Genomic DNA, 23,818 nt, shown 5'->3' with positions numbered 1-23,818 from the left:
ACAATACAGGGTCTGATCCCCCCACACTGTACAATACAGGGTCTGATCTCCTCTACACTGTACAATACAGGGTCTGATCTCCCCCCACACTGTACAATACAGGGTCTGATCTCCCCCACACTGTACAATACAGGGTCTGATCTCCCCCACACTGTACAATACAGGGTCTGATCTCCCCCCACACTGTACAATACAGGGTCTGATCTCCCCCACACTGTACAATACAGGGACTGATCTCCTCCACACTGTACAATACAGGGTCTCATCTCCCCACACACTGTACGATACAGGGTCTGATCTCCCCCACACTGTACAATACAGGGTCTGATCCCCCCACACTGTACAATACAGGGTCTGATCTCCCCCCACACTGTACAATACAGGGTCTGATCTCCCCCACACTGTACAATACAGGGTCTGATCTCCCCCACACTGTACAATACAGGGTCTGATTTCTGCCCACACTGTACAATACAGGGTCTGTTATCGGGTTTTTACCGCATTTTGGGATGCTGTAAGCATCCCCCACCGGGTTACCGCGGCGGGGGGCATCGCCAGAAAAATCTGGCGATGCCCCATAGAAGCCAATAGACTTCTACCGCATCCCACCGCTGCCCCGCAACGCCCCCCCGCCACCCCGCACGGACCCCCACCGCCCCGCATCGCCCCCTCTCCTGCGTCCGGGCAGCACAGAGCTGTGCTGCCCGGACCTGTGACCTCCTCCTCCCTGCACTGATCCTCTTCCGGGTGCAGGGAGGAGGAGAGCCCGGCGCAGCAGCAGCAGCGCCGGGTGTGTGAGGGAGGGGGGAGCCACCGGGACCTGCTGGGACCCGGCGACTCTCACCGCAAAGGACAGCAAGAGCTGTCCTTTGCTATAATTATCGCATATGTTAGAACATATGCGATAATTATAATTGCGAAGAGAGGCGAAGGGGGACGGAGATTCTTAGAGAATCTCCCCCAGGGTCTGCTCTCCCCCACACTGTACAATACAGGTTCTGATTTCCCCACACTGTACAATACAGGGTCTGCTCTCCCCACACTGTACAATACAGGGTCTGCTCTCCCCACACTGTACAATACAGGGTCCGATTTCCCCCCACACTGTACAATACAGGGTCTGATCTCCCTTCCCCCACACACTGTACAATACAGGGTCTGCTCTCCCCCACACTGTACAATACAGTGTCTGATTTCCCCCCACACTGTACAACAAAGTGCCTGATTACCCTTTACAAAGGACATCATAAGGTCCCATTGCAACATTTTCATGGCTTTCTCGAGTCTCCCACCTTACTGTCTGTGCATGCATGGGGCCCAATTAGGGTCTTCACTATTTATGTGACCATTCTGTATAGCCTCAAAAGGGTCTCCTGCTCTTCTATAGTAGCATGCATAAGGTTCATCTGCGTTCACTGCTAAACTGCTGAACTTCCCTGTGTTAGCGCCTGAAACCGCTGAGGCCCAGATGAGCATACCAGGGGCATCCACAGTGTGGACTGGCATTGTACGTCCTCCGTGACTATGCAACCCACAACATCTCTGTACCCTATGCAATAGGGTACAGTGTGTGCCACCACTGCATTCCTGGCTGGTCTACTCTGCGCCGTGGTCCGGCGCTCCTCGAACTGCTCCTAATGAAAACTGACCCTCCCAAAATGGCTGCCCCTAATAGCAGACTGTTTTTCAGGATGCTAGAGGAGGCCTCCTCTAGCATCCTGAAAAACTATCTTCTGTATGTGGGCAGCCATTTTAAGAGGGTCTGTTTTCAGTAGCACTGCAGCAGGAGCGAGGAGGAGACGGAGAGCCGGGACCACACAGATGCGACAGACAACTGTGAGCCCTGGCCACAGACACTGCAGCGGCGTAACCATAGCCCTGCCGACCCCTGGCGCCCACACTTTCTCAGCACCTCCCCACCACCACGGGGTCTGCGGGGCTATTGTTATGCCACTGGGTAGTCAGTGGTAGTCAGTGGTGTCACTAGGGAATTGCGGGCAGCACCGGGTGATATTATCCAATTGGATGACACCAACTTTTTTTAGAGCACTGAGCACCAGTGAGTGGGGGCTTTCCATCCTGGATTATAATAGCAAAATATGCCACCATTACCTAGTAACAATACCAGAAACCATCCAGCAAACACCGTAAAATACAAGATCACTAATAACAATGTACATAGTCATACAAATTAATTTGGATCTAGGACAGAGAGATAGATGTATGATTCAGTGATAAGGGAGGAGCCAGAGGAGAAGTGGCCCATGGCAACCAATCAGCTACTCTGTATAATTTTATATTACGAAAATTATAGATGTTACTTCAGTGCTGATTGGTTGCTCCACTCATCTGGCTCACTTTTCCCTTCCTACATCTACCCCACAGGGTTCTGAAACAGAAGGACCTGTGATACTGTACAGTAGGTCCTTTCTCAATAACATCCCCCCACATACAATCTATGGAAGATCTTCCTTCTCTGTATACTGTACGTTACCTTTAATTGTTGCGGTTCTCGATGTGGTGACGCCCTTTCCATTATGAGCTTCACAGGAAAACATAGAGGTCTTATTGAGACCTAGAGGGGAGAATAGGAAACAGTGTGTACTATAATGCAATGATCCTCTATATACAGGAAAAACTGATTAATAACCGGACCCAAGGTAATGCTAGTATAATCACACACATAGAGGGTTTTCCTATAACTTTTTTTCTCTTGAACAAAGTGACAAATAAATAAACTTTATTGCAAAAGTATCTCTTGAACAAAGTGACAAAAAATATTGCTACAGTATTTCGTGAACAAAGTGACAAATAAACATTATTGCTACAGTATCTCTTTTAAAGTCTGCTTGACAATAATAAAATCCTAAATCCCAACCCAAGGTTATATATCTCCAGAGTTTTATTAACAGGAACAGCTTGATTTTTGATTATTCTTAAAACAAGAACACCTATTATTCATTCATTAATAATACATGCACCTGTTTTTGTCATAGCTGATGACTCCCCCAAATTGACCAGGAGACTCCCAATAGCTACCAATTCTCCCAAAAATCCTCTACCTGTCATAAGGTGTGCTATGACCCAAACAGTATCAGCAAGACACGCCCCCGGGCCCTCAGCAAATAGCTAGTGGCAGGTGGGTGATGATGCCAACAGGCCACACAGTTGTTCACCTTAGTTTGTACTGAGGCTTACTAGTACAATACTCCATTTACTTTCTGTGGCAAGATCACATCTGCAGAGACTGGCCTGGCTGATGAGCAACAGTCATTAGGTCAACACCACTAGGTCGACATACTGCAAGGTCGACATTGGTCTAGGTCGACATGGGTCGAGATCGACAGGCCATTCGGTCGACACAAGCATTAGGTTGACATGGCCTAGGTCAACAGTCAAAAGGTCGACTTGGGGTTTTTCACTGTTTTTTTTTTTTAGTCGACATGTGCAGACAGGTGGTATTTCATGCCCTATCAACAGCTAGGGCGTGGTGGGAGAATCAAATAGTGCCCAAAGCATGGCGAGTGCAGCAAGCCATGCGAGGGAACGCGGTGCACTTAATCCTGTGTCCATGTCAACTGTGTCGACATGCGGGTCAAAAAACAGTGAAAACCCCCATGTTGACCCTTTGACTGTCGACTTAGACCATGTCGACCTAATGCTTGTGTCAACCTAATGACCTGTCAAACTGGCAAGTGTGGTTTATCAGGAAAGCATCACAATGCTAATTGAGCTTTAAACACATTCCAGTGTTAGGAAAAATAGATTCCAAATGTATTGAAAAGTAAAAATACACATAATAAAATCCAGCACACATACGAACAACCACACTAATGACAGACAGATGCAGAGGCTCGTAAAGAAGCCTCGCGCCATGATATAAGACAGGACGGTCATGTATAACACGCAGAGTTTATAAGGTAGTAACATCTCATCATGTCTTCTGCCCAAATTTCCAGGAACATTGTTCAGTCATGTGTTCTCCTGCCGTACCATCACATGTACCACGTATATTTATTATCATGCCTTGTGGTGTTTTCGCTGTCGGTAATAGCGCCTCTTATGACCAGATGTATTTCCGCCCAGGATGAGCAGAAGTGTTGCCCGTATTTCTATATATCATGGTTTGCATAGAAACTTTTGGTTACGGTCGACAGCATCGGCAGGTTGAAAATGAGAAGGGTGACAGTCAAAAGGTCGGCATGTGTGCCGGGCATAGCGGAGCACCGTGCACGAATACGGTGTCATTGTTGACATACGTCGAAATTCGGGACAAAAACGTAAAAAACTCACATTGAGCTTTTGACTGTCGACCTACCCAATGTCTTCATAGTGTCGATTCTATGACTCTAACCCTGTTGACCTTAGCCGTGTCGACCTGTTTCATGTGCGAACCTAAGCCCTGTCGACCAAATGTGTGTCAACCTTCATAGTGTCGATTCTATGACTCATACATGCAATGAGTGGGTGTAGGGAGATGAGGTAACTAGGGAACAGCTCCGATAACATGGCGGCACCTGTTTTCCCCACAGAGAGGGAGATTTGACAATAGGTTTGAATGTAGCTTAAGATTCCTAATAATAAATAAATCAGCATTTATAAGTTTGTAATGGATTTAAGCCAATACTGAGCAGGGGCGGAGCCGGTGAAGCACGAGCTCCGGGCGCCGGAGCCGTCCCTGCACCGCCAGCTCGCCCTCTCCCCTGCCCTCTCCCAGCTCCCGGCTCCCCCGTCTGCTCCCGTTATCTGGGCCTGTCCATTTCAGGGGGGCCAGGGTCAGAGTTCACAAAAAACTGCGACCTGGGGGCAGGGAGGGGTGGGGCGCTACTATGGTCCCCTCCTCTCCCCTCCACTGATTGGCGGTGGCATCGCTGGTTCCAGCTGGGTCACCTCCCGGCTACTGCGCTGCCTCTGCCGCTGGATCACCGGCTCCTCTGCTTCCTGCTGCTGCCACCCACCCTCCTCATAGCCCACTGGCTGTATCCCCGGAGCACTGGGTAAGGAGCAGGCACGGCGGTGGGGGGGAGCAAACATGGGGGGAGGCACGGAGACAGGCATGGGGGAAACTGGGTAAGAAGCAGGCACAGGGGGCACAGGGTATGGAGTAGGCACAGGGGACACAGGGTAAGGAGCAGGCACAAAACAGGCACAAAACATGTCCTTGCTCCAGGCAACGTGGCACCTAGCTACACCACCAGGGGCTGGCTGGCAACTTTTAGCCTAGGGGGCAAGTCCAGAGCACTGGCCCATAATCTGCCAACTGTACGGCAGACGGAATGCTTTTGCGCGCCGAAGGGGCGCAGGAAAATTAGGGGCGTGGCCTATCATAAGGGGAAGTGGCCTGTACCATGATTGTATTGTCTACCTGCAGATTGCACATTTTAGCGAACCTTGTAATACCCATTACACATAAAGCCACATGCTGTAATGCCAATTACACATTATGCTGAACACCATGATGCCAGTTACACATTACGCCCAAAACTGCGATGCTAATTACTCAATACACCGCACACTGTAATGCTAATTACACATTATGCCGCACACCTTGATGCCCATTACACCCCATACTGTGATGGCAAGTACCCAATGCTCTCCACACCGTAATGCCCATTACGCCCCATACCATGATGCCCATTACACCTCACAATGTGATGTCCACAGTGCCAGATATGCCCCCACAGTGCCAGATATTCCGCCACAGTGCCAAATACACATATGCCCCCACAGTGCCAAATATGCCCCCACAGTGCCAGATATGCCCCCACAGTGCCAGATATTCCGCCACAGTGTCAAATACACTTATGCCCCCACAGTGCCAGATATGCCCCCACAGTGCCAGACACATATGCCGCCACAGTGCCAGATATTCCGCCACAGTGTCAAATACACATATGCTCCCACAGTGCCCCCACAGTGCCAGATATGCCCTCACAGTGCCAGATATTCTGCCACAGTGCCAAATACACATATGCCCCCACAGTGCCAAATACACATATGCCCCCACAGTGCCAGACACATATGCCGCCACAGTGCCAGATATTCCGCCACAGTGCCAAATACACATATGCCCCCACAGTGCCAGATATGCCCCCAGAGTGCCAGAGGCACATATGCCCCCACAGAGTGCCAGAGGCACATATGCCCCCACAGAGTGCCAGAGGCACATATGCCCCCACAGAGTGCCAGAAGCACATATGCCCCCACAGAGTGCCAGAGGCACATATGCCCCCACAGAGTGCCAGAGGCACATATGCCCCCACAGAGTGCCAGAAGCACATATGCCCCCACAGAGTGCCAGAGGCACATATGCCCCCACAGAGTGCCAGAGGCACATATGCCCCCACAGAGTGCCAGAGGCACATATGCCCCCACAGAGTGCCAGAAATACATATGCTGCGGGGAGGGGGCGCTTACCCACCCACTGGCTGCGGGCAGCGCTGGATCAGCTCCTCCAGCCCTCCTGCGCTGGCCGCGGCTTCCAGAACACGGCCGCAGCTACAGGAAAATGGCCGCCGGCCTCCTGCACTGAGGACGTCCTCAGTGCAGGAGGCCGGCGGCCATTTTCCTGTAGCCCCGGCCGTGTTCTGGAAGCCGCGGCCAGCGCAGGAGGGCTGGAGGAGCTGATCCAGCGCGGCCCGCAGCCAGTGGGTGGGTAAGCGGCCCGGGGGGCATATGGCACTCTGCCCCCCGGCCCAGCCCGCCCCTGAATATATACTCATTTGCTTTTCAAAGACACATATGAAGCTTGGTGGTCGGTATGCAATACCCTAAACCACAACCCACGCAACTCAAAATGGCTTACCATATGGGGCAATCCACTATTTACCCCGGGGATTACGAATCCGATGTTCCGCCAGGTCTTCGACCCAGGTGGCAAGTTACTATCTGGTAAACACATCCAAACTAAATTTGGACTCCCCGCCCAAAGTCTATTCTCTATAGCCCAACTACTACACTATGCTAACACACTACAACCTATCCAGGATGACCATGTGGCGGGTGATAAGCTTTCCCCAGTGATTTCCAAATTCCAAAACCGCAAATATAAAACTAAAATGATCTACGCCGAATAACTGCTACCCACGGCCCATAAACAAAAAGCACTGACACAATCCAGTTGGAAAATAGACATTCCAGTGCAGGAGGCCGGCGGCCATTTTCCTGTAGCCGCGGCCGTGTTCTGGAAGCCGCGGCCAGCGCAGGAGGGCTGGAGGAGCTGATCCAGCGCGGCCCGCAGCCACTGGGTGGGAAAGCGGCCCGGGGGGCATATGGCACTCTGACCCCCGGCCCAGCCCGCCCCTGTACACCACTAATACTGGGAATGAACTATTCTGTCTATTGTGTGGAGGAGAGACTGGCACAGATCCTGGAGCCTTCCTGTAATGCTCTTTGAACTGATATTAGTGTAGGTGCTTCTTACATATATACGTTCTCCCTCAGGGCAGTAGTGTTATTACCCAAGACTTCCCTGGAAGAGAGAGACTGGTATGTCTAACTGTTCTATATTAGATGATCTAATGACTGAAACACTCCAAAGCAAACAACTAATACGTCATGCCCTGCGTCAGCCCCCACAGCAGGGAGGACTTGAAGATTATGGAAATTAAATGAAAAGACTCAAATGAGAACAGCCTGTCCCCGCTGCTCTGTGAGACGGAATCAGGGACCCAGTGTCGTTTTTCTGTCACCTTAGCTCAAATGCTATATATAGAAACAGGGTACATTTGCTGGGACCAGCAGTAAGCAATGCTGTATGATGTAAGGATGTGTACAGTATATACGGGATGCGGTCATTTGGTCTACTGCATTATGGTAGAAAGTCATTAGGTCGAATCCATTAGGTCGACATGCTAAAAGGTCGACATGACTCTAGGTCGACATGGGAAAAGGTCGACATGATTCTAGTTCGAAAGGTCATTAGTTCGACAGGTCATTAGTTCAACAAGGCATTAGTTCGACATTGTCTATGTCGACATTCACAAGGTCGACATGGAGTTTTTCACTGTTTTTTGAGCCGACATGTGCCGACAGGCGGTATTTCATGCCCTACCATCCACTAGGGCATGGTGGGAGAATAAAATAGTGTGCCGAGCGTAGCGAGGCACCGTGCCCGACGCATAGCGAGCGCAGCGAGCGATGCGAGGGGATGCAGTGCACTTTAAACTGTGTCCATGTTGACTGTGTTGACATTCAGGTAAAAAAACAGTGAAAAACCCCATGTCGACCTTGTGAATGTCGACATAAACAATGTCGAACTAATGACCTTGTCGAACTAATGACCTGTCGAACTAATGACCTTTCGACCTAGACTCATGTCGACCTTTTCACATGTCGACCTAGAATCATGTCGACCTTTTAGCATGTCGACCTAATGGATTCGACCTAATGACTTTCTACCATAATGCAATAGACCAAATGATCCCAACCCGTATATACCCATTGTGGGTCTGAGATATGTACAATGGCACCAAATATAGGTGTTTCTAGGAACAAAGAAATGATTTCACCTCAACCACAAACAACATATGTACTGAGCTTTGTCTGTGTAGTTAAGGCGCCAAGTGAATTATGCTGCTTGGCCTATACCTTTACTTGACTCTTGAGCCTAGAAATAAGGCACAGACACCAACTGCGTAAGTTTAAAGGTCATGGAATATTTATTGTAACTGGTATGACCCTATTTGTTAAGGGATGGCAAAGAAAAGCACTTGAGACCAGCACCCGCCCCCCCCCCCCCCGCGGATGTTACTCATGGCAGCGCCCAGGGCGCCCCAAACCGCTAACATCTCTCCATTGTGGGTACAGCCTGCGCTGTGATGGATATGCCACACCCCTCCTATGGCCTGACGCGGACACTTCCAGGAAGTGGCCAGCGCCCCACCGCGTTGAGTCAGGACTCGCCCGCCATCCTGGCAGAGGGGGGAGGGGCACACAGCACAGAGACCACCTGACACCCCACCTGAGTGGACCTTCTCGCCGATTAATAATTAAAGCTATCAAATAAATTTGGTGAAAGGCCCGTGAGCCGGGTAGCACAGAGAAAAAGGGAAGGGAGGGTGGGGATCCAGACTCAAAGAGGAAGTTCTTCCTATCCACTTGCCTATATATACCCCTCTCTAAGCTACCTCCCCAATGCTACCTGATTGGCAGATCTAACTGCCACTCACCTGAGATTTCCTATGGCCTTATCCTATCTTTCAATAGCTTTATTTAACAATCACAAATTCACAGGCTCTTAATAGCGGCCTACTGTTGATACACTGCACATGCATATGGCCCCTGGTACTCAGGGTGTTGTGGAGTGTGCACATGTCAGGGTTTTACGATGTGTGTACATGCAGGGGCGTAACTAGATATTCGTAGGCCCCATAGCAAAAGTTTTTAAGGGTCCCCTATTTAGCAACTGATGGTTATAAATGTGTGTAACACATTACAGTAAAGATGGGCCCCATAGTAGCTGCACCCATTGCACCTATGGTAGTAACTCCCTTGTGTACATGTCAAAGTGTTGTGGTGTGTGCACATGTCAGGGCATTACATTGTATGTACTGCAGGGTTGCCTACCCTCCCGGATTTACCGGGTCCCCCTCCCAGCCTTCCTGAAAGATGGGAAAACCTCCCGGATTCCGCCGGGCCCACCCATTGACCCTTGTTCCCAGTATTTAAATACCACGATTCACGGCTTTTCGGGGAGGGGCAGGGCTTAAATGACATCATTTTAGCCCCACCCCCTCCTCAGAGACACACAAATCCAGGTATTTGCATGACTGGGGCGGGACTTGATGATGCCAATATCAGACCCTGCCCCCGCAGTTCTGCTGACAGTCTCATCTCTGAGCTTCTCCCGGAGAGGAGACTGGAAAAGTAGGCAACCCTGATGTACTGTACGATGTGTGTACATGTCACACTGAAGGGTGTTATGTGTGCATGTCAGGGTATTACACTGTGTACATGTCTGGGTGTTTTGGTGTGTGTACATGTCAGGGTATTAAGATGTGTATATCTGTCAGGGTGTTGTGGTGTGTGTAGTGCACTTTGGGTCCGATACAGACCTGCCCGTTGAGCAGCATATTTTTTGCCCTGCGCATACGTATTGTCGCCAATGCACATGTGCAGGCCGTGGCTGCAAACACCTTTGGCTAAGTCTCTCATGGCCGAGGTGTTCGCAGCCTGAATGCAGGCAGGGAGCATTCCTCAGTGGACCCCGAGCATCTCATGGGCGTGCCCACAATAATGGTGGCCGGACCCCAGCGAGCAGGTGTGAATCAGGCCTTTGTTACATAGTTTATTAGTCAGGGTTGCCTACTTTTCTAGACTCCTCTCCGGGAGAAGCCCAGAGAGGAGAGTATCAGCAGCACTTCGGGGGGTGGGGCTTGAGCGCGACATCATCAAGCTCCACCCCCAGGACTGTAAATAACCCGATTCACATATCTCCATGGAGGGGGCGGGGCTAAAATGACACAATGATAACATTTTAGCCCATCCCCTCCTCGGAGACCCGCGCGAGGCGAACCCGATTTTCGGGAGCCTCCTGACCATTCTGGGTGGGTAGGCAACCCTGTTATTAGAGTAGTGTGTATGCGTGGTGCGCAACCAATCAGCAACTAACACGGGGTTGTCAGACCCCAAGGGGTAAAAAGGATAAAAAAGCAAGAAGTGTCAGCGCCTGAGCAATATATATGTCAGGGTCTAAGCGTTGCTAGGCGATGTCACGGAGCTGGGAGGGATCACTGTGTGTCATGTGAATAGGGCGTGCACGCCCCTTCCATACCCAGTGACCGGACTTGCGGGGGGGACGTCATCGTGCACCGTCAATGACGACCCGAGTCACGTGGGGTGCATGTGACCGGGTCCGTCACCTAGCAACACCATAGACGCAGCCGTGGACACCTACGGGCGTCCCGCTGATCGCGTCCCGATACCGGCAATCGGGCCGCGGCGGCGTGGCGCCTTGGGATGTCTATGACTGCCCCAGCACTGGACAACAGAGGACCCTCATTTGGAATCCCTTTCTAAGTGAAATACGTAATATATGCAAATGATTTCCGGGTCATGTGACCCGTGAACTACATGAAGTGGACACACTATGCTTAAAAACTGCTTTATATGTCATTATATCAAAATAAAAAAGAAATATATTACATTGGAAGTTGTTATGGATATTAAATATATGCTTTTTTCAGACGGTTCTCCTTCTTTTTACTTAATATTGTATCTTTTGGTGTGAAAACTACATACAGGTGAATCAATTAGACAATTAAGTCCTCTGGTATATATATGAGCCATGAGCTCTCATTTGGACACTTGCTCCTGAAGAAGCCGGATGCACAAACCTTCCGGGGAAACGCGTTGAGCTGCACAATACCTGGCCGACTGACTCCATCTCTGACCATTTGGTGACTTGTCCGATCCACCCACAGATACTCCTCAATCAATACTGGACCTATCTTATTGGGATAACAGCACAATCCCTAATTCTTCCAGCAAAACAAGAGGCAATCAGTACAAGTGGGAACCGTGAGTCCTTGAAATTATAGGACACCTAAGGACACAATCGATCACCAGTCTGGATTCACCTACCAACCAGACCACCCATGATGGTAACATATATGTCAGTCAATAAGTGCCTATATATCCAAATATCCCGGTGATATTCTTTTTAAAGAAATTATTGGACATTCAGTCTATTTGATTCACACCTTTTTAATTCTATTTTTTATGTTTCATTTATCATTGTATAATATACTGTATTATTAAATTTGTTATACTTTTGAGAACCGTCTGATCCATTCATTGGTATAGCCAGCGCTGACACTTCTTGCTTTTTTAACCCTGTTATTAGTATTAGGAACTTTGCAGGTTAAAGTCATTGTTTTTCACCATTTAATGACATTAATTGTGTGTAAATTTAGCTGGAAGGAAATGCTTCTAATAGTGATGTACCCAGAGAGCGTGAGATTGAGTGAGCAGCATACCACAGGGAAAGGAATGTGGAGCAGACAATGAGCGAGGGGGGGGGGGGGGGGTCAGGGGGGATAGATGAAGTCTGGGAAGGGAGGGTTATATACCAGAGACAGGGAGAGCTAACATAAGACTCATCGCTGACAGTCACCTCCTGTCACTACTGCTGGACATAAGACCATCAGCCGCACGTTTCCAGGTAGCATGGCCAGAAATACCCTCTTCCTCCCTCAGATGGGCACCAGATCACCCCCTCTATGGCAGATGTGCTGTGGAGGGATTGGAGCATCTGGGACTGATCAGACTTTGGTTTACTACCCCCCCTCCCTAGACAGAGCAATGGAGACAACAACAACACAGCTGCCTTGTGGTCATCCCACTGACGTCCTTATGGAAGAGAACTCCCAGCATCTCAGGGCTGCTCTATTATGTAATACTGCCTGTGATTACTGACACGACTAACGCTCCATCTCACCATTCTTACATTAATACAGTCCTATGAAGGGCAGACACTAACAGGCAGCACAGTTTGTATAGGGATAGCATTGCCACCTCACAATCCAGAGGGCATGAGTTTAATTGTTGAGCAAGAATCCATCTGTGTGGAGTCTGTATGTACTCATCGCATTTACCTGGGTTTTTCCCTTCCACACTCCAAATATATAACTCTATTGCATATGTGTGCCCATGAGACAGAAATACATGCTAGGGCTAAGAGGACCCTGGCCCATGTTATATTGCGCATCACAATAAGGCTGGTCGCTGTATTCGGGGACTGCTGTATGTCTGGAGCCGCTGTACGTCTGGGCAGGCAATGTGCTTCTGCTTTGCATTTCTCACTCCCACTCATTTGCCAACTCTGCAAACTTTTAGTTTCCTTTAGGCTTTCAAGACAGATGTCAGTGGAAATTGTGAATTTCCGACAGAAAAGAAAGAAATATAAGAGATCTAAAAACAGGATGAGAAGGAAAAGTCCCTGGAACACAGTCGAGAAGTGGGGAGAAGTGGGGAGGAAGGGGGGGGGGGGGGGTGTGAGGGCAGAGAGCTCATTCTCCTGTCCAGCCTGTTGGTCCTAATCATTACCATCACTCTATCTAGATCAGTTACTAAACTCGCTCAAAACTGGTTACGTATTACAGAGATCACTGAATGATAAGACTTTATCAATGGTCCAATCACAGTTAATCATCAGCGCACTAGTTACACCGCGCTGTCTAGACATGCCGCAGTCACACTGACATGAACTAGTTTCATAAATGATGTTGCAACTTTATATAGACATTGGATTGGATACCGTCCAAGGCTTCACACTTACCATCAGACCTACCCTCTTCTGCCAGTCCCATCCACCCTCCAACCTTTCTGCCTATGGTATCATCTCTGCTCCCAACTTTTGTTGTCAGAGAAGGACACTCAAGCAACCGCACCAGCAACTATGCGGAAATGTTCAAATGCCGTAGCTGCTGCTTGTGCATGGAATCCGTTGACATTGTCCCTTTGAGTAAACCAATGGACATTTCTTAGACTGCATGCAGAGCAAGGACGCCGTGGTTGTCAAGATTACCCTAGTTGCTGGCAACAGTAACAGGAAGTCCCGCAGCCTCAGCAGGGGACTATGGGACATGTAGTCTTTCATTCATTAATTAGAAGTCCAGCTGAGACGCGGGAAGGACTGACTATATTAAGGACTCCAATACAGGGAAACAGTACACCTTGAAAAAGTCCTCTGAGGAGAAAGAAACGCGTTGGTGGTGGACTGTATTTGGACTCCAGGAAAGACAGGGGATTCCGGTCATTTTTGCAGCAGAAGTGCCCAGCTGTAATGCCTGTGAGGGAGACACTCTAAATGCATCTGGAGCTGATCTTTCAGTTCCCACAGGATCCGGTAATTTTGCAAACCCTGTCATCTTTGGATAACCATATTTTAAGCTTTGTTTTATTCCGTGTTTTATGTGGATTTTATGTGTATTGCCATTAAATGATGTGTGTTTAAAATACATACTTCACTATTGCATACCATTTCTTATTCCTCCATATGTGCCGAGTGGAGAAAAAAGAGAAAATCCAGTGATATTCCTAGCGCCGGATAAGTGCCTTTCTCAATTTTTGTTCACAATGGATGTGCCGCATGGCAGCTGGTAGTAAAAGGCTGGAGCCATTGTATCTGTATAGAGCAGCCACAGAATTGTGGCCCTCCAGCTGTTGTGAAACTACACATCCCAGCATGCCTTGCCATAATTTTAACATTACCTAATAGCAAAACTGTGGCAAGGCATGACGGGTCGGGTCTTGTAGTTTCACAACGGCTGGAGGGCCATAGTTTGGCCTTGCCTGTTATAGAGGTTCGCAGTTGTAAGCTCAGATCCTAAAATGGTGATGATACACCTACATTTGAGGCACCGCTCCCTTGTTACCTCCCACAAACGTCCCTTACTGTCAATCACTTTGTGACCACTTCCCTGGGACCTACCATTACAGCACATGTGCAGTGCTTGTATAAATCAGACATGTGAGCAGTGCCAAAAATATTGCTCCAGTGGGTGCATAACACAGTCTATTTTTTGGGGCAAATGCACTAAAGCTTCTAAAAATTTAAATATGTAATGTTGCCCATAGCAACCAATCAGATTCTGTCTCTCATTTCTCTATTCCATCCTAGAACTTGATAGACAGAATCTGATTGGTTGCTATGGGCACAACATCACCTCTTTTCATTTTTTAGAAGTGTTTAGTAAATGTAGCCCTTTGAATCAGTCCCTTAGTTCCACCACATGAGATTGCATGCATCATTCCGCACAGGGGCACTTTAGGAGAGGAGGAGGCCCGTATGCAGCTTCCTCCATTTGGGCCCCCTCCTCCCTGCTGGACACAGCACCGCACAGCGCAATAGAGTCTGAGCACTAGAGAGTTTAGACTCCATTGAGCATGTGCAGACCTCCGGGAAAATGGCGCGGAGGGACTCCGGAGGAGTGAGAAGTAAAAAAAAGCAGTGTGTGAAGTGCGGGGACTCATGTGCACCTCGCATATTGCACCCATTATAGATACATGCCTGGTGCATATGGAAAAAAGCAGCCAAACCTTGCAAGTCTGCACCTCATAACAGCATAGATTCACCCCTTCCCTACCCTTTACAATGTAAGTTCTCATAAGAAGGATCCTCTTCCCTTATATAACACCTAACCCTGCACCTCTTGCTCACTGTTGGCTGCCTCATGCAGGTGCTAATTACCACTGTTGGCACGCTCTTATCAATATGTGGACCTTTAGTTCTATGTTGCCTGTATACTCTGTCATGTGCAGTGACTATGATGCTGTACTGTTTACTTTGTGCGTCTGCTGTCTTCATATATTACAGGTCTGTGTGGAACGTATGAATTGTCATCTATCATGATGGTATCAATTACAAGGATAAGGAAATCCGCTAAGCCAATTCCCTTATCCATGCTTACTTGCGAATGCAGGTATTGATTTTGGGGACTCTGACACCCTACGCACCTTTGAGAGCGGGTTCTATTGTTTTAATGACATGAAGAACAGGACTTAAAACACAGGGGGTGGAATTCAATTGTTATATCACACCCAATCCCATCTAAAATGACAGGAGATTGTAGGGCGGAATTCAATTGATAATTTTATTTGCGCATATCATGCTTATTATGGTCAGGTTTAGCCACACTTTTGCGCATTTCAGCTCACCACCCCCAGGGACAGCAAGATGAAATGCTGGTGAAAAACAAGTGAATACCACCCAGAATGTTTATAACTATAAACACAGCAGCCATTTTGATTGCAGAAGATGAATCATCTGCTTGAGGTTTTGTCATAAACCCAGGTTATTTGTATCAGATGTATAAATTGTGACACATCTGAAAATAAATTATCATCAAAAATGCAGTAGGGACTTTCCAGCGCAGTTACAGGAATGCCAGATGGTATATCTCAGTCTGAAGAGCTGGTGGTATTGAGCTTGGTTTATTGAGAAATAATACATATGCGCATTTTAATCATAACTGGAATCTAGTTTTGTGTCTCTGCCATTGTATATGTGAGTGTGACAGGAATGACATCAATAAGTGCAGTCCAGTCTATGAGAAGGTGAGTCAGACTTATCACCCAGGATTGGTCAGGAGGATCCACGCCGCATTTCCCACTGATTGGCAGCGGTGCAGCCACTGAGCGCTGACCACAACCTTACAATGCATGCGTCGCTATGCTCTCCATGCTTCACTCAGCACACTATTCTATTCTCCCTCCATGCCTTAGGGCAGGGATGGGGAACCAGCTGTTTTGGAACTACACACCCCAGCATGCCTTGTTACAGTTGTGTTATGTGGCCATGCTACAGCTGTTGCAGGGCATGCTGGGATGTGTAGTTCAACAACAGCTGGATGGCCGAAGGTTCCCCATCCCAGCCCTAGGGGATGGTAGGGCATGAATCACTGCCTGTCGGCACATGTCGCCTCAAATGTGAAGTGGAAAGCCCATGCCGACCTTTTGACTGTCGACCTAATGCTTGTTTCAACCTTCCAATCATGTCGACCTAAGCCTGTGTTGACCTTTAGTGTGTTGACATGAATATATCGATATAACAGCTGCTGGACATACGGAACACTCGCATGGCATGTTTTCTAACTACGTAATAAAAAACGGTAACTATGACAACATACCTCTATTATAAAAGTGTTTTATGTCAAATGATTAAGGACACACATGAATTACTGTAGCTGCGTAACAGGACAAAGAAGGCCAGAAGACGGCTCTATGACACCCCCTGGACAATAGACTGATAATAAGCCCCTCACCTCTAACTTGAAGCAGTGCAGGTGTCAATGCCAGTTCATCATCCAGGGAGTTCAGCGGGACCCCGTCGTGCAGCCATATCATGCGCACGGGATCAGGGGGCCCATGTGCATCACAGCTAAGATTAAAGGGCACGCCAGGATTCACATGCATGTCCGGGGGCTCGTCGGTAAAGAGCGGCAGACCTGGGGGTAACAAAATAAATTCAATTAGTACATTTTTAGGGACCCTGGAATATACTCTCACAGTTCCGTTATGCGGCCTTGCCAAAATAGTTTCTATAGTCCAGAAGATGTTACGGCTGATTTAGTGATCAAAGCCGATATAACCAGATATCTATACCCACATAAATTTTATATAATGGGGATTCTTTATGTCTGAATTTGTGCATAAAATTCCGTGTACATTGTCTTACCTTCCAGTTTTAGGAATGCTGCGTCAGAATAGAGTTCCACTCCCGAGACCAAACACTGATACCAGCCTGCATCTGACAAGTTCAGAGAACGGATTCTGCGGAGAGGAAGGAAATGGTACCAGCTAAAGTTATTCTGATGCCAATACATTCATATAACAGATCCAACAAAAGATGGGGGAGCTTTACGTGTGTGTGTGTAGGCTGTCTGTATCCCATCAGATTTAAAGATATAATTGTGGATGGATACTGAAAGCTAATGATGGCATGATGCTCGGCCGTGTGCCACGGCAAGTCTACCATCGTTTTTGCTGCTAAAAAGGTGTATTCAGCTGTATTTTAACATTGCATGGCCATCAGTAGCCGCACATGGAAAGTCACCATTGCATAGTGAAAACACTACCATCACAAGACAATATAAATGATGTTCAACCATATAACATTAATTTCCATTCTTAAGGTCAAGTTAATGCCATTGTTTCAATGAGATGCCACCACAATACATATTAAATAGGCTTGCCCATGTAAAAGTATGGAGGATGCACTGCCAGTTAAAGGTCTCACCACCTGTAATGCTTACAATTTGAGGCAAGAACCTACAGTATAACATGCAAAAATTCTTGTTTGTGATGGCAATAGGCCAGTGTTAAAGTTGGGCTGGAACTGAGTTCCACCACCTGTAATGGTGAGGTGGAACTACAGCAGTTCAACATCCTTGGCACTACACAGTAATTGTAACAGAAAATCATTATAGTTTAAGGGGGGGGGGGGGCAAAAACCTTACCACTGGCCCTGGCACTGCCTAATGGGGGGCGGGGTTAATTAGGCGGCAGAGGGTAATGAGTTCCACCATGACTCCAGCACCACTTTAATAGATTTGCACCCCAGTGACAGATCTTTGTGTACGAAGGGTCAGTACAGAAAGATCTGCAGCACACTGCAGCACAAATGGAGATGTAGTGACAAATGTGTGTGAGGGGGGGGGTGGGCAGAACAGAAAAAGTAGTTCTGTCTGTGGGAGAAGATGGGAGCTGCAATACAAAATGAGATTGACATGCAAATACCAGAGATGACTATGTGCAACGATATTTGGATTATGGATAGAAAGTCAAAAGGCAATATTGCGGGTAGGAGCACCAAAATGATGACTGCTATGATGAGGGTTGATGGTGCTGGGAAAGGGGAGCAGGGTCAGAGGCGGAACTAGTGGCGGTGCTAGGGGGCACCAGTCAAAATCTTGCCTAGGGCGTCATTTAGGCTAGGGCCGGCTCTGCATTGCGATGTGCAGCGGGATGTTCCGCAGTTGCTTAGTACATCCCTCCCAGAGATTGGTGGTAGGAGCAGGTATTGACTAAGCTGTCATTTTGATGGGCTTTCAACTAGTAACCAATAACAGGGGTCACAGGAGATGTAACTTACAAAAAGTGTAGCTTTTTGTGTCGACAATTTTCATGTCAACATTTTGACCCAGTCGACCATATTTTGTTGACCTAATGACTGCCTATCTAATAAGTGTAGACCTTTGATGCCACACCCTACTGCAGCTGTGTATGTGGGATTATTCCAAGAATGCTCAACAGGATAACACAAAGTACAGTGCTAGAGCAATCACTCATGGACATTTCTTTTTTATAATCTTACTTCATTTTCCTTCCACTTTGTGATTTGAACTTTTGCTCTACACTTCCCTTCCCCTGAAATCAACGTCCCTCCTACATTCTCCACACACTGCCCATGGTTATGGAATGCTCCACCACTGGTTATACTAGGACTTTACATTCCTTTTGGGATATACAGAATGTCCTCATAGTTTACACTACAAGATGGTGGCTGGACATCTTGTTGTTTGTAATATCATGTAGGGTGGCCTGTAATGTTGATAGTGGTCATATTGTGTTTAAACTATTACTTTTCAGTTTCCTCTTCAGTTGCACTGACCTGTAGCTGAAATTCTCTGGAATTTTTCAGCAAGTAAACATTATCATTATTACACATTATCCTTCATATCTAGGGCCAGATTCTCTAAACTTCAAAAGTGATAAAATGGAGAGTGATAAACAGCCAGCCAATCAGCTCCTGTCTGACATTTTTCAAACACAGTCTATGACAAGGCAGGTAGGAGCTGATTGGCTGGCTGTTTATCACTCTCCATTTATCACTTTTGAAGCTTAGAGAATCTGGCCCCAGTCTCTAGTCCATTGATAGATATAGCAATACTGGCTGATGAAGGAATCATACAAAACAAGGACGATAGACATGGCTCTAGTCTATGCTCATGGATTTCACTTACCTCAGTTCACTGATGACCAGCCAGGTATCATCTTCATGTGGCATCTGGAACTGGTTGCTGTCAGCAAAGTCCAAAGCTTCCCCTTCTCTCAGCCACTCTATATCTGGCATCTCCCCATCACCAATCACCGAGCACCGAATCACGATGTCCTTCCCGAGCGAAGAGGTGATGTTGGACGGGTGTGTCTTGAAATGAACGTCTATGGTATAACGACAGTTGGTTGGTTAGATACTGTACATTGTGATATTGGCTCAGCAAGTTGAAACAATGGGCCAGATGTATCAAGCTTCAACACGTGATTAAGTGGAGAGTGATAAACAACCAGCCAATCAGCTCCTACCTGTCATTTTTCAAACCCAGCCTGTAACATGGAAGCTTGGAGTTGATTGGCTGGCTGTTTATCACTTTTTAATGCTTGATACATTTTGCCCTATCTACTTTTGTATGTTCTTCTTATATCTAGGAATTGGGAAAAGCCGGGGAATTTAGGTAATCTTAGGACCCCTCAGCCGCACACTGCTTCTAGTCTATGTTCTTCAATGTCTTGGTGCCAATTACTGTTAGATGTTAAGTCCCCACATTCCATTTGTTGAATTCATCTCTGTGGCATTTTATTTGTTTGAGTCAGAACACAATGGCATATAACAACTAACCAATCAAAAATGAAATTGACCATGAAACAAACTCACAGAATATTATTCTCTTCAGGATTATTCAGCTTGTTATGGCTTCAATTTATTGACTTATAGATGTCATCTAGTAACTTTATTAGATACATGGCATTAAGTTTCATGCAGTTGTTAATGTTCATGGTCATGGGATGTAACACAACACCGATCTCTACTCATGCAAAGCTGTGTTACATCCAAGGACACATACAACTGTGTCTCATTATATAAAGACTTAGCTGAAATGATAGAATGGAGCCAGGGAAATGACGTCATTTTTAGATAGTAAAGGTTACAGGAGGCAGGATCGGCTTTGCCCAAAGGAACTCAGGCCAAATCCTCTCGGTACCATGCGAGGGGACGTACGCGAACACATTTCAGCGCATGCTTCCGCAGGCGTGATCTCAAGCTCCCATTATGCCATTGACATGAATGGTAGCTGGCGTGCGCACGTAGTCCCGCTAAAGCACGTTACTATGTCTGTTTTTTGGGGAGTTTTTTTGTGTGACTATGTCGGTACTGACCCCCAATTAGTGTAACGCGTTCGCTCGCCATGCTTCAGGCTCGGTGCCTCGCTATGCTCAGCACACTCTAATAATCTCACTCTATGTCGACATTGATGGAGAAGTAAGTCAGCCTGAAAAAATGTGCATGTCGACCTTTAGCTTCTGTTGACATTTTGCAATTGTTAACGTATAACATGTCAACCTTTTTCATGCGTCAACCTTTTGATGATAGGAGAAGTGCTAAGGCACCCTGTTCCTGGCTTAAGCCAAATTAAGTTTTAAGTGAGAAAAACAAAAACATGATTCAGGATTTGCTGCCTCTACTAAAATCCAGGTTCTCATGCAGCTTGCAGAGGGATCTTCGAAGTGAGGGGAGCATTGGCATTTTCTGGGAAGAGACTATTTACTGCACCCGTTTGAAGCCGAAGCAGCTTCCAGAGCACCTCTGTTGTGTTTCACAAATAACCTTCATTGTATGTAAAGATCCCATTGTCCTAGGGAAGCACTGTGATGAAATACCGAACCTTTGACCGATGTTGCTCTGTGGTTAAATCACTCTTTTCTCTGTAGCTATGAATGGGCTTTCTCATGCACTTGCTGTGTGCTCTTGCCAAAGACCCTACTGACTCACTCACCAAACACTGTCATCGCTTCTCTAGAGCTTTCCATGAAATCTCTTTGTATTACAATCTAACCACCGGCAATAATGAGCACAGCAGAAGCAAATGCTGTTTCATTGTTCTATATCAGTACTATACATTGTTCAAATATATATTATTTCATCACTTTTCAAATCAACACTCTATTAAACTGAAGAATCCAGAATCCCCTTTAGATAAAAGATTTCCCAGATCTCAATGACACATTTTTTCATCTCCTTTTGCGTGAGGATTGTGGCTTTCCTTGTATGGTTTTTCTCCTTCATTCCCGGAGGTAGCCACCCCTTGGAGGGGGCAACTACTGTAGGTCAGCTCAGTGTGTGTATGGGGGGGGGGGGCATGTCACAGGAAAGTGGACGAGCAAGTGGCTGTGGTGACCGATACAAATGCCACAACATTGTGTGAAGTGGGGGCAGCATAGCATATGCACCAACTCCCACAATAGCCATACAAATTCTTGCATTGGCATAAGGTAGTGAATCACATTTACCGGTATCACTACCAGTAGATTAGATGTGTGTGGCCTCCAAATGATGGACATGCCTGAGAATTATCCACATCCAGGATCAGTTTGGGGCACATATACAAACATTGGGGCCAATGCAGAGTTGAGTGGAACTCGGCCGTAATTGTGCAGCATTAAAGGTGGATATTGGCCTGTATGCAGAATTGTACTCATCCAAGTAACCATACAGCCCCTATCCATACATTTGGCTTCTTATCCATCATCTGTGGAATACTGCATCATTTTTAAGTTGGCAGATGTGTTGTCACCCCAACTGTGGTCATCTGCTGCCCTCATTTGTTGTCAATCTAATACGGTCTACAGGTCAAGTAATCAACATCATCAATGCATTAAAGATACATAACTGGATTATACTTCCTAGAGTGTGCTCCCAGGATGGCTCACCAAAATATCTTGTCATCTCCTCAATGCTTTTACTTAACTGTCTTCCGAATAACTACCTGCCCAGTCACCTATAATATGCACCTCGTCCTGCTTTCCCCTTGGAGCCTTCCCTTCCTCCCAGTCCTAATTTTTATCTTGTTTTACTTCCCCAGAACTACTACAAAAGAGTTCATTTTGGGGCTTTTATTTGTTCATGTATTGTACTGACTTGTAATGATCTCTGAATGCTCTACCAATGACAAATAAGGTCTATCCTGATATCCTGCTTATTTGTATTGTTATTAATGGTTGTTTTTACCTATTAAAGTAATAATATAAAAATAATAATTATACCCATTGAAACGTGTTTGGCAGAACAAAGCTATATTTGCCGTGTGTGTTTATGTTCAGAGTATACAGTAATTGTTACAGACCCATGTTACAACGGATGTCGTCCAGATCTACGGTACATATTGTCAGATCACTCCTGTTGTTTGGGGTCAGAAAAACGTCGACCCATATTTGGCCAAGTTTAGATGCTTTGTGGTTACAGTGCTCCTTTCTTTCTTATGATGAATGAGCATCCTCACTGGCTGCGTCTTGCCAAAGATTCACTGACTCACTCAACCCTGCAATTCCATTGTCTCTAGTTTTTCTTGACAAATTGTGTATTCTGTTACTACTGGCAACAATGAGCACCGGGGGGAGCAGAACCTTGAATTGTTATGTACATCCGCTGTCCTGTAGATTTAAATGAATGAACATCCACTAGTATTTTATTTGAATTATCAATGTCTAAATACTATTTAATCTTGATTAATAGATCAGACAGAGCTGGCCTTAGGCATAGGCAAACTAGGCAACCTAGGGCACTTGGAATGCCTAGGGGCATCAGCAGCTTCTGCTGATTAAAATGATATGCAGCATGCCTATATTCTGAGTGTGAGTGAGGCTGTGTCTGCATATGAAATAGTGTATTTATGGAAATCACTGTAACATAGCATTCCGCATGCAGGTACAGCCACAGTTGCTCACAGAATATAGGCATGCTGCATATCATTTTAATCATTGGAAGCTCCTTGTGTGTGCTGGTCATAAAAATGCAAATAAGATGAATTTTCAGCAAAAAAGGCACCCAACCTTAGCAGAACTGGCCAGGAGCTGCATGGACTATTGAGGCAAGATGTATGAGGAAACATCTGTATCCAAGCAGAGGCAGAGGTCACAGTGGTAGCGGCTGTGCGAGTGCTGTCTGCGGGTGGGTTGGTTGTGCAATAATGTGCGACATATGTGTAATGGGCATTATGTGTGTCATGTGTATAAGGGCATTAGTAATGTGCAACATATGTGTAAGGGGCATTATGTGTGTCATTATGTGTATGAAGGGCATTAATAAAGGTTGGCATAATGTGTAAGGGGCATTATGGTTATAAGGACATTAATAATGTGTGTCATGTGTAAGGGGCATTTCTGTGTGGTATTATCAGGGGTGCAGAGAGAAAGGGGTAGAGGGTACAAATTACCCAGGCCAAATTCTGATGGAAGGGCCCAGTGGGGGCCCCGGGCCCCCTACCCTTAAGTGACAGCAGCAGCTGCAGCTCTTCTCCTCTGCCCAGCACACACTGCTTTG

At 46.8% G+C, this 23,818-nt stretch overlaps 1 protein-coding gene across 1 annotated transcript in view; it reads right to left on the bottom strand.

The window, feature by feature from the left end:
• Positions 1-23,818, bottom strand: part of AXL (AXL receptor tyrosine kinase) — an 86,173-nt gene that overhangs the window by 44,784 nt on the left and 17,571 nt on the right. Inside the window, exons 2-5 of the mRNA XM_083159827.1 lie at positions 19,467-19,665; positions 17,180-17,274; positions 16,767-16,949; positions 2,495-2,575 (exon numbers count right to left, since the gene is read on the bottom strand). Of these exons, the coding sequence (XP_083015953.1) occupies positions 2,495-2,575; positions 16,767-16,949; positions 17,180-17,274; positions 19,467-19,665 (558 nt within the window). The remainder of the gene's footprint in view (positions 1-2,494; positions 2,576-16,766; positions 16,950-17,179; positions 17,275-19,466; positions 19,666-23,818) is intronic.

Source organism: Crinia signifera, chromosome 9 (assembly GCF_055691185.1).
Source record: "Crinia signifera chromosome 9, ASM5569118v1, whole genome shotgun sequence".
Lineage (NCBI taxonomy): Eukaryota > Metazoa > Chordata > Amphibia > Anura > Myobatrachidae > Crinia > Crinia signifera.
This window is presented reverse-complemented; position numbering and strand designations above follow the sequence as displayed.